Raw genomic sequence first — 12,339 nt, forward strand, 5'->3', positions numbered from 1 at the left:
GCAGCCATGGGGGTATGATACTGTGGAGGCAGCTATGGGGGGCATTATACTGAGTGGTGGCATCTATGGGGCATTACACTGTGTGGGCAGCTATGGGGGCATTATGCTGTGTGTGGGCAGTTATGGGGGCATTATACCGTGTAGGGGCAGCTATGGGGCATTATACTGTGGGGTCAGCTATGGGAGGCATTATACTGTGGAGGCATTCATGGGGTCTGTCGTGCAAGGCGGCTGGGTAAGGTGTGCATGCAGTAATTTAATAATACCACCATATAGTAACTGAATAATACCACCATACACTGACTGAATAATACCTCCATACAGTGACTATATAATACTACCATGCAGTAACTGAATAATACCACCATACACTGACTGAATAATACCTCCATACAGTGACTAAATAATACCACCATACAGTGACTAAATAATACCACCATACACTGACTGAATAATACCTCCATACAGTGACTATATAATACTACCATGCAGTAACTGAATAATACCACCATTCACTGACTGAATAATACCTCCATACAGTGACTAAATAATACCACCATACAGTGACTAAATAATACCACCATACAGTGACTGAATAATACCACCATACAGTAACTGAATAATACCACCATACACTGACTGAATAATAGCTGCAGACACTGACAGAATAATACCACCATACACTAAGGCCTCATTCACACGACAGGGTCCGAGTGTCGGCCGGGAAAATCAGCGGTTTTTGGGCGATTTTCCCGGCCGGTCTGCATCCGGTTTGCATCCGTTTCGGACCGAGTTGCCGTTTTTACCGGCCGATTTGGACCCGATTTGCATCCGTTTTTTTCCCTGTCCGTTTTAAAATCGGATGAATTTCATTTACATTTTTTGCCACACACAGCCCTTTGTAGATAATGCCACAGCCCCCCTGGTAGGTAATGCCACCCAGCCCCCTGTAGGTAATGCCACACAGCCCCCTGTTGGTGATGCCACATATATGGACAGTGTAGTCACTCACTTCTCCTGTAGCGGAATCCCCGGCCATAGAGTGGGGGATTCCGCTGCAGGGGTGTGTGACATCACTGTGTCCATATATGGACAGTGTAGTCACTCACTTCTCCTGTAGCGGAATCCCCGGCCATAGAGTCGGGGATTCCGCTGCAGAAGTGAGTGACATCGCTGTGTCCATATATGGACAGTGTAGTCACTCACTTCTCCTGTAGCGGAATCCCCGGCCATAGAGTCGGGGATTCAGCTGCAGAAGTGAGTGACATCGCTGTGTCCATATATGGACAGTGTAGTCACTTACTTCTCCTGTAGCGGCATCCCCGGCCATATAGTCGGGGATTCCGCTACAGAAGTGAGTGACATCGCTGTGTCCATATATGGACAGTGTAGTCACTTACTTCTCCTGTAGCGGCATCCCCGGCTATAGAGTCGGGTATTCCGCTGCAGAAATGAGTGACTTCGCTGTGTCCATATATGGACAGTGTAGTCACGCACTTCTCCTGTAGCGGAATCCCCAATCCCCGGTCAGGGATTGGGGATTTCGACTCTTACAGGGAGCAAAAAAGACCCTCCTCCTCCTCCTCACATGCACTCTGCACTGTGAGGAGGAGGAGAGAGAGTGCGCGAGAGACGGTAGACCCGGCCATCACTGAGGACATATTCCGGTGATGGCCGTGTATTACCCGGCCCCATAGACTTCTATGGGAGCCGGACGGCCGGGTACCCCGCCAAAAATAGGGCATGTCCCATTTTTTGACAGCCGGTTTTTCCAGCCATCAAAAAATTGGTCGTGTGAATAGCCCTATTAGGGGTCTATTGTTCCTAATGCAGCCGGGTGCCGGCCGATTTATGAACGGCCGGCACCCGGCCGGGAAACCCTGTCGTGTGAATTCCGCCTAACTGAATAATACCTCTATACAGTGACTGAATAATACCACCATAGAGTGACTGAATAATACCACCATTCAGTGACTGAATAATACCACCATACAGTGACTGAATAATACCACCATACAGTGACTAAATAATACCTCCATACAGTGACTAAATAATACCTCCATACAGTGACTGAATAATACCACCATACACTGACTGAATAATACCACCATACAGTGACTGAATAATAGCTCCAAACAGTAACTGAATAATAACTCCATACAGTAACTGAATAATAACTCCATACAGTAACTGAATAATACCACCATACAGTGACTGTATAGTAGCTCCATACAGTCAATGAATAATACTTCCATACAGTCAATGAATAATACCTCCATACAGTATTTGAATAATACCTCCATACAGTGACTGAATACCACCATTCACTGACTGAATAATACCACCATACAGTGACTAAATAATACCACCATACAGTTACTGAATAATACCACCATACAGTGACTGAATAATACCACCATACACTGACTGAATAATACCACCGTACAGTGACTGAATAATACCACCATACACTGACTGAATAATACCACCATACAGTGACTGAATAATACCACCATACAGTGACTGAATAATACCACCGTACAGTGACTAAATAATACCACCATAGAGTGACTTAATAATACCACCATGCAGTGACTGAATAATACCACCATGTAGTGACTGAATAATACCACCATGCTGGATCTATTGCACTAAGAATACCACTGGTGCCCTGCAGACGCCATTGACTTTTAATGGGTCAGCTGGGCTCCGCCGAAGTGTCCGTCATTTTGACAGGAAAAATATAATCCTTTTTGTTCTACAGACTTACGGTATTTCCTCAATGGTAATCCAAAAAGGATCATCTCCATATCCTGATGGCCTGGAAGAGAAAATACAAATCCAGTTAGAATAACAAAACTGAAACCTACCAAAAAAATCATCTATAATATTTGGCAAGGATGTGGTGCCCGAGGCACAGTTATCTCTACCCACAGCCCGACCTGCAAGAAGCCTGTGAGGAAAGAGATGTGTGTGCTCAGTCTGTCTGTTGTTTGTGCCTCCATTTGTCTGTGTTTGTGTGTGTATAAATTCCAGTATGTGTGTGTGTGTGTGTGTTTAAGTGCCTATATATGTATCTGTATAGTGGCGTAGCTATAGAGATCGCATCGGTCGCAGCTGCAACCGGGCCCCCAAGCCTGTGGAGCCCGTAGGGCCCCGTTGGCACCCAGTGCTGACCGCTCTTCCAACTGTATTTGCGTCCTCAGGACACAAATACAGTTCAGTGCAATGCTGGAGTCCTGCTCCAGTATTCACTGTGCCGCGAGCGGCTCGGCGCAGGCAGGCGCGATGTAGTGAGTCACTCACAGCACAGACCGGAGGAGAAGGATTCTCCACCCATCGTGGGAATGGGGATAGGTAAGTAATTATGTTATTATTTTTCTATTAGGTATGTACATATGGGAGCATTATACTGGGTATGGGAGGGGGGCTCATATGGTAGCTGCTGAGGGGGCATCATACTATATGGGGGGCATTATACTGTATGGAACAGCTATGGGGGCCATTATAATCTATGGGGCAGCTATATGGGGCATTATACTGTATGGGGGCATTATACTGTATAGGACAGCTGAGGGGGCATTATACTGTATGGGGGGCATTATACTGTATGGGACGTCTAAGGGGGCATTATAATGTATGGGGGCCATTATACTGTATAGGACAGCTAAAGGTGGCATTTTACTGTATGTGGGCATTATTTTGTATGTGGCAGCTATAGAGGGCATTATACTGTATGGGGAGCATTATACTGTGTGGGGCAGATATAGGTTGCATTATACTGTATGGGGGCATTATACTGTAAAGGACAGCTAAGGGGGGCATTATACTGTGTGGGGCATTATACTGTATAGGACAGCTAAGGGGGGCATTATACGGTATGTGGCAGCTATGGAGGGCATTCTACTGTATGGGGAGCATTATACTGTATGGGGCAGCTATAGGGGGCATTATACTGTATGGGGGCATTATACTGTATGTGGCAGTAATGGAGGGAATAATACTGTATGGGGGCATTATACTGTATAGGACAGCTAAGGGGGGAATTATACTGTATGGGGCATTATATTGTATGGGACAGCTATGGGGGGCATTATACTGTACTGTGCAGATAAAGGGGGCATTATACTGTATAGGGCATTATACTGTATGTGGCAGCTATGTAGTGCACTATAGTGTATGGGGGAATTATACTGAATGGGGCAGCTATAGGGGGCATTATACCGTATGGGGGCAATATACTGTACGGAGCAGCTATAGGGGGCATTATACTGTATGGGGGCATTATACTGTATGTGGCGGCAATGGAGGGCATTATACTGTATGGGGGCATTATACTGTATAGGACAGCTAAGGGGTCATTTTACTATATGGAGGGCATTATACTGTATGGGATAGCTATTGGGGGCATTATACTGTATGGGGCAGCTATAAGGGGGCTTAAAATACTGTATGGGGTTAATATACTGTATGTGGCAGCTATGGTGGGCATTATACTGTATGGGGGCACTATACTGTATGGGGGCATTATACTGTATGGGACAGCTATGGGGGCTTTATACCGTATGTGGCAGCAATGGGGGGCATGATACTGTATGGGACAGCTATGGGGCATTATACTATATTGGACATTATAGTGCATGGGGCAGCTATAGGTGTCATTATACCGTATGGGGGCATTATACTGTATGTGGAGGCAATAGGGGGCATTATACTGTATAGGGCATTATATTGTATGGAGTGCATTATACTCTATGGGGGGCATTATATTGTATGGGGCAACTATGGGTCGCAATATACTGTGGGGGCAGCCATGGGGGGGCATGATACTGTGGAGGCAGCTATGGGGAGCATTATACTGTGTGGTGGCATCTATGGGGCATTACACTGTGTGGGCAGCTATGGGGGCATTATGCTGTGTGTGGGCAGTTATCGGGGCATTATACAGTGTGGGTACAGCTATGGGGCATTATACTGTGGGGTCAGCTATGGGAGGCATTATACTGTGGAGGCATTCATGGGGTCTGTCGTGCAAGGCGGCTGGGTAAGGTGTGTTCAGGGGTCTGGTGCTGTTGGGAAGGAGTAGGGGGTCCAAGCTGAATTTTTGCTCCAGGGCCCTTTAGCTACGCCCCTGTATCTGTAAGTGTATATATTTCTGTGTGTGCATCTACTACATTATCTGTGTTCAGAGTTATGACTGTGTGTTATCTGTGGTGTTACATAGGACTGCAGGTGATATCTACTACATTATCTGTACTCAGAGAGTTATCACTGTGTGTTATCTGTGGTGTTACATAGGACTGCAGGTGACATCTACTACATTATCTGTACTAAGAGTTATCACAGTGTGTTATCTGTGGTGTTACATAGGACTGCAGGTGACATCTACTACATTATCTGTACTCAGAGAGTTATCACTGTGTTATCTGTGGTGTTACATAGGACTGCATGTAACATCTACATTATCTGTACTCAGAGTTATCACTGGGTGTAGAGCTGGTAGATTTTTCCCAAAAAATAAAATCTAGATTTTTGTCAATCATTTTTGATTTGATTCAAGATTTTCTTATTTTTAGGAGTAATTAAGGAATTACTATGCATGCAATTCCCATATCTCAAAAAAAATACCAGGACACAATTCTTTACATTAGAGTTATCCAATAATATATATTGATTATCAGGATTGTCCCTCAGCTGCTACGTGTGATCATGCTCACTTATAAAAGGCACAATGCTGATAACCATCATATATATATATATTTGGCTCAGAGAATAAGAAGAGCAACTATGAGTGCAGAGGAACGCCAGGAACAACGAGAAACCACTTCCCAAAACAAGGCGTTAAGAAGGCAAAACCCTGAAGTAAGACGACCCTGTAATGAAGAACGTCGTTCTCAAAGAGCACAATTATAAATACTTATCATTCCTTTTACTAGCAAACCCGTGTAACGAGCTTTCTATACGAGTATAATATGTCTCTCCTAGATAAACACACTTAAATAATGGAATCTATATATATATATATTCCCATAGATGATACCGTATTATCGTCCTTTATGTAGACATATTAGCACTCACCCCGGGATTACTCATATATCATCTACATGGAAGATTCCTATATCCAACACTAGAGAAATAGGCTCATTATTCAATAAGATAATTACCAGAAATACACCTCCGTCTCCTCAACTTTCTTCCTCCAACTGTTTAAGAAATAAAAAAAAATACCAATATTACACATAATTGTTCTGGAAAGGAATATAAAATATACTATTGTTCTCTGTTATAATATACGAAACAGTCGATACAAGGAGGAGGAGTTTCTCATAGCAACCAATCAGATTGCAGCTTTTATATATGGTATATTTTCCCTGGGCTTTGATTGCCTGATGGGAAAACGTGAGTGGTGATGTCAAAAGGGATCCTACATAAAAACAGGGTTGTGTCTAGAACATTTTTTCATAAAGCCTCCACACCCCAGGAGGCAAAAGCATTTTTCATTACTATCAATGCCTACTGCTTTCTGTGACTGAATAATACCCCCATACAGTGAATACCACCATACACTAACTGAATAATACCCCCACATCACCATACAGTTATGTCATTACAGTTTGATTCGTGGAGCCCCAAACTTTAAAACTACCACCAATCGAGGGACATCGGCTCTATCAAGTACAGCCGTCCTTATCAGGAACGTTGCATATGGTTTACTGTTTACTCAGGCACAGGGGCTCGTCCATATGATCTACTGTGCCTGGTACTACAGCTCAAGGCATCTCCTTCCTGTAAGGCATAGCCATACTCATATGTACAGGGCCGTTTCTGTGCAGATTAGACCCCGGTCAGACCCACACAGATCAAACATTCTAAGAATAGGCCATCGAATGTTAAATTCCAGGTAGTGAAGGGGTAACTTCCTTTGTGGTCTAGGGTATTAACCCCTTTGCGCAGCACAACGTAATAGCACGTCGTGGGGCTGAAGGTGATGTATCGAGGGGGCTCACGCGCTGAGCCCACTCCATATGCTGTGGGTATCAGCTGTGTATTACAGTTGACACCCAGTACTAACGGCCAGGAACAGCGATCGCAATGTTCCTGGCCGTGTAAACCGTCAAATGCTGCGGTAAAAAAAAAAGTTTAAAGAGAGGGAGCGGCCCCGTCCGAGACCTCGTCTTCCTCCCACAACGCGATCGTAGGGTGCTGATGGTTGTAATGGCAGCCCAGGGCCCTAATAAAGGCCCCGAGGTCTGCTTTCACTCTGCCTCTGTTAAAGGGAATGTGACGCTAGAAAAAGATGTTGTTTTTTTTTAGTTAAACAATTAGTGTATAGGTGATTAAACATTGTTCTAATTTTTTTAATTTTTTTCACGAGTCAGGAAATATTATAAATTTAATTCTAATTTATAATATTTCCCAGTGCTGGTCACTAGATGGAGCAATTCCCAAAATTGCAGCATTGCATGTGGTAAAGCAACCACATTGCTTTATGCTGCAAAATTTGAGAAAACTCACTCGCTCTAGTGAGCTCTCAGAATCCCCCCTCCTTTATCCTGGCTAGTGCCGGGAGAAACGAGGGGATTGAACGGTCAAACCTCCTACACTGTGTGTCGCCATTTTTTGAGCTAACACACAGTGTAGTAGGTTTACATACACTAGTAAACACACAGTAAAACACTTACATACACAGCATTATACTGTGTGGGGCAGCTATGAGATGCATTATACTGTATGGGGGCATTGTACTGTATAGGACAGCTAAGGGGGGCATTATACTGTGTGGGGCATTATACTGTATAGGACAGCTAAGGGGGGCATTATACTGTATGGGGGCATTATACTGTATAGGACAGCTAAGGGGGGCATTATATTGTATGTGGCAGCTATGGGGGCTTTATACTGTATGTGGCAGCAATGGGGGGCATGATACTGTATGGGACAGCTATGGGGCATTATACTATATTGGACATTATAGTGCATGGGGCAGCTATGGGTGTCATTATACTGTATGGTGGCATTATACTGTATGTGGCGGCAATAGGGGGCATTATACTGTATGGGGCATTATATTGTATGGAGTGCATTATACTCTATGGGGGCATTATATTTTATGGGGCAGCTATGGGTCGCAATATACTGTGGGGCAGCCATGGGGGTATAATACTGTGGAGGCAGCTATGGGGGGCATTATACTGAGTGGTGGCATCTATGGGGCATTACACTGTGTGGGCAGCTATGGGGCAATTATGCTGTGTGTGGGCAGTTATGGGGGCATTATACCATGTAGGGGCAGTTATGGGGCATTATACTGTGGGGTCAGCTATGGGAGGCATTATACTGTGGAGGCATTCATGGGGTCTGTCGTGCAAGGCGGCTGGGTAAGGTGTGCATGCAGTAATTGAATAATACCACCATATAGTAACTGAATAATACCACCATACACTGACTGAATAATACCTCCATACAGTGACTATATAATACTACCATGCAGTAACTGAATAATACCACCATACACTGACTGAATAATACCTCCATACAGTGACTAAATAATACCACCATACAGTGACTAAATAATACCACCATACAGTGACTGAATAATACCACCATACAGTAACTGAATAATAACACCATACACTGACTGAATAATAGCTGCAGACACTGACAGAATAATACCACCATACACTAAGGCCTCATTCACACGACAGGGTCCGAGTGTCGGCCGGGAAAATCGGCCGTTTTTGGCCGATTTTCCCGGCCGGTTTGCATCCGGTTTGCATCCGTTCCGGGCCGAGTTGCCGTTTTTACCGGCCGATTTGGACCCGATTTGCATCCGTTTTTTTCCCTGTCCGTTTTAAAATCGGATGAATTTCATTTCAATTTTTTGCCACACACAGCCCTTTGTAGATAATGCCACAGCCCCCCTGGTAGGTAATGCCACCCAGCCCCCTGTAGGTAATGCCACACAGCCCCCTGTTGGTGATGCCACACAGCCCTCTGTAGGTCATGCCACACAGCCCCCTGTAGGTGATGCCACACAGCCCCCTGTAGGTAATGCCACCAAGTCCCCTGTAGGTGATGCCACCAAGTCCCCTGTAGGTGATGCCACCAAGTCCCCTGTAGGTGATGCCACCCAGCCCCCTGTAGGTGATGCCACCCAGCCCCCTGTAGGTGATGCCACCCAGCCCCCTGTAGGTGATGCCACCCAGCCCCCTGTAGGTGATGCCACACAGCCCCCTGTAGGTGATGCCACCCAGCCACCTGTAGGCGATACCACACAGCCACCTGTAGGGGATGCCACACAGCCACCTGTAGGGGATGCCACACAGCCCCCTGCAGGCGATGCCACACAGCCCCCTGCAGGCGATGCCACACAGCCCCTTGCAGGCGATGCCACCCTGCCCCCTGTAGGCGATGCCACCCTGTCCCCTGTAGGTGATGCCACCCAGCCCCCTGCAGGCGATGCCACCCTGCCTCCTGTAGGCGATGCCACCCTGCCCCCTGTAGGCGATGCCACCCAGCCCCCTGTAGGCGATGCCACCCAGCCCCCTGTAGGCGATGCCACCCAGCCCCCTGTAGGTGGCGCCACCCAGCCCCCTGTAGGTGGCGCCACCCAGCCCCCTGTAGGTGATGCCACCAAGCCCCCTGTAGGTGATTCCACCAAGTCCCCTGTAGGTGATGCCACACAGCCCATGTAGGTTGCACCCATCCCCCCCTTCCAGGAGAAGTCACTGACTTCAATGTCCATATATGGACAGTGGAGTCACTGACTTCTCCTGGAGAGGAATTCCCTGCCACAGGTCGGGAATTCCGCTTCAGAAGTGAGTGACGTCACTGTCCATATATGGACAGTGTAGTCACTCACTTCTCCTGTAGCGGAATCCCCGGCCATAGAGTCGGGGATTCCGCTGCAGAAGTGAGTGACATCGCTGTGTCCATATATGGACAGTGTAGTCACTCACTTCTCCTGTAGCGGAATCCCCGACCATAGAGTCGGGGATTCAGCTGCAGAAGTGAGTGACATTGTTGTGTCCATATATGGACAGTGTAGTCACTCACTTCTCCTGTAGTGGAATCCCCGGCCATAGAGTCGGGGATTCAGCTGCAGAAGTGAGTGACATCGCTGTGTCCATATATGGACAGTGTAGTCACTTACTTCTCCTGTAGCGGCATCCCCGGCCATAGAGTCGGGGATTCCGCTGCAGAAGTGAGTGACATCGCTGTGTCCATATATGGACAGTGTAGTCACTTACTTCTCCTGTAGCGGCATCCCCGGCCATAGAGTCGGGGGATTCCGCTGCAGAAGTGAGTGACTTCGCTGTGTCCATATATGGACAGTGTAGTCACGCACTTCTCCTGTAGCGGAATCCCCAATCTCCGGTCGGGGATTGGGGATTTCGACTCCTACAGGGAGCAAAAAAAGACCCTCCTCCTCCTCACATGCACTCTGCACTGTGAGGAGGAGGAGAGAGAGTGCGCGAGCGACGGTAGACTCGGCCATCACTCAGGACATATTCCGGTGATGGCCGTGTATTACCTGGCCCCATAGACTTTTATGGGAGCCGGGCGGCCGGGTACCCGGCCGAAAATAGGGAATGTCCCATTTTTTGACGGCCGGTTTTTCCGGCCGTCAAAAAATTGGTCGTGTAAATAGCCCCATTAGGGTTCTATTGTTCCTAATGCAGCAGGGTGCCGGCCGATTTATGAACGGCCGGCACCCGGCCGGGAAACCCTGTCGTGTGAATTCCGCCTAACTGAATAATACATCCATACAGTGACTGAATAATACCTCCATAGAGTGACTGAATAATACCACCATACAGTGACTGAATAATACCACCATACAGTGACTAAATAATACCTCCATACAGTGACTAAATAATACCTCCATACAGTGACTGAATAATACCACCATACACTGACTGAATAATACCACCATACAGTGACTGAATAATAGCTCCAAACAGTAAATGAATAATAACTCCATACAGTAACTGAATAATACCACCATACAGTGACTGTATAGTAGCTCCATACAGTCAATGAATAATACCTCCATACAGCCAATGAATAATACCTCCATACAGTATTTGAATAATACCTCCATACAGTGACTGAATACCACCATTCACTGACTGAATAATACCACCATACAGTGACTAAATAATACCACCATACAGTTACTGAATAATACCACCGTACAGTGACTAAATAATACCACCATAGAGTGACTTAATAATACCACCATGCAGTGACTGAATAATACCACCATGTAGTGACTGAATAATACCACCATGCTGGATCTATTGCACTAAGAATACCAGTGGTGCCCTGCAGACGCCATTGACTTTTAATGGGTCAGCTGGGCTCCGCCGAAGTGTCCGTCATTTTGACAGGAAAAATATAATCCTTTTTGTTCTACAGACTTACGGTATTCCCTCAATGGTAATCCAAAAAGGATCATCTCCAAATTCTGATGGCCTGGAGGAGAAAATACAAATCCAGTTAGAATAACAAAACTGAAACCTACCAAAAAAATCATCTATCATATTTGGCAAGGATGTGGTGTCCGAGGCACAGTTAGCTCTGCCCACAGCCCGACCTGCAAGAAGCCTGTGAGGAAAGAGATGTGAGTGCTCAGTCTGTCTGTTGTTTGTGCCTCCATTTGTCTGTGAGTCTGAGTGTTTGTGTGTGTATAAATTCCAGTATGTGGGTATGTGTGTCTTTGTTTGTGTGAGTGTGTGTGTGTGTGTGTGTGTGTGTGTGTGTGTGTCTGAGTGCCTATATATGTATCTGTATAGTGGCGTAGCTATAGATATCGCATCGGTCGCAGCTGCGACCGGGCCCCCAAGCCTGTGGAGCCCGCAGGGCCCCGTTGCCACCCAATGCTGACCGCTCTTCCAACTGTATTTGCGAACTCAGGACGCAAATACAGTTCAGTGCAATGCTGGAGTCCTGCTCCAGTATTCACTGTGCCGCGAGCGGCTCGGCGCAGGCAGGCGCGATGTAGTGAGTCACTCACAGCACAGACCGGAGGAGAAGGATTCTCCACCCATCATGGGAATGGGGATAGGTAAGTAATTTTGTTTTTTTCTATTAGGTATGTACATATGGGGGCATTATACTGGGTATGGGAGGGGGGCTCATATGGTAGCTGCTGAGGGGGCATCATACTATATGGGGGGCATTATACTGTATGGAACAGCTATGGGGGCATTATAATCTATGGGGCAGCTATATGGGGCATTATACTGTATAGGACAGCTGAGGGGGCATTATACTGTATGGGGGGCATTATACTATATGGGACTTCTAAGGGGGCATTATAATGTATGGGGGGCA

At 46.4% G+C, this 12,339-nt stretch overlaps 1 protein-coding gene across 1 annotated transcript in view; it reads right to left on the reverse strand.

The window, feature by feature from the left end:
• LOC142760385 (uncharacterized) overlaps nt 1-12,339 on the reverse strand; it is a 71,616-nt gene that overhangs the window by 24,137 nt on the left and 35,140 nt on the right. The window contains exon 6 of the mRNA XM_075863569.1: nt 11,428-11,478. Within this exon, the coding sequence (XP_075719684.1) occupies nt 11,428-11,478 (51 nt within the window). The remainder of the gene's footprint in view (nt 1-11,427; nt 11,479-12,339) is intronic.

This window comes from Rhinoderma darwinii, chromosome 4 (assembly GCF_050947455.1).
Source record: "Rhinoderma darwinii isolate aRhiDar2 chromosome 4, aRhiDar2.hap1, whole genome shotgun sequence".
NCBI lineage: Eukaryota > Metazoa > Chordata > Amphibia > Anura > Rhinodermatidae > Rhinoderma > Rhinoderma darwinii.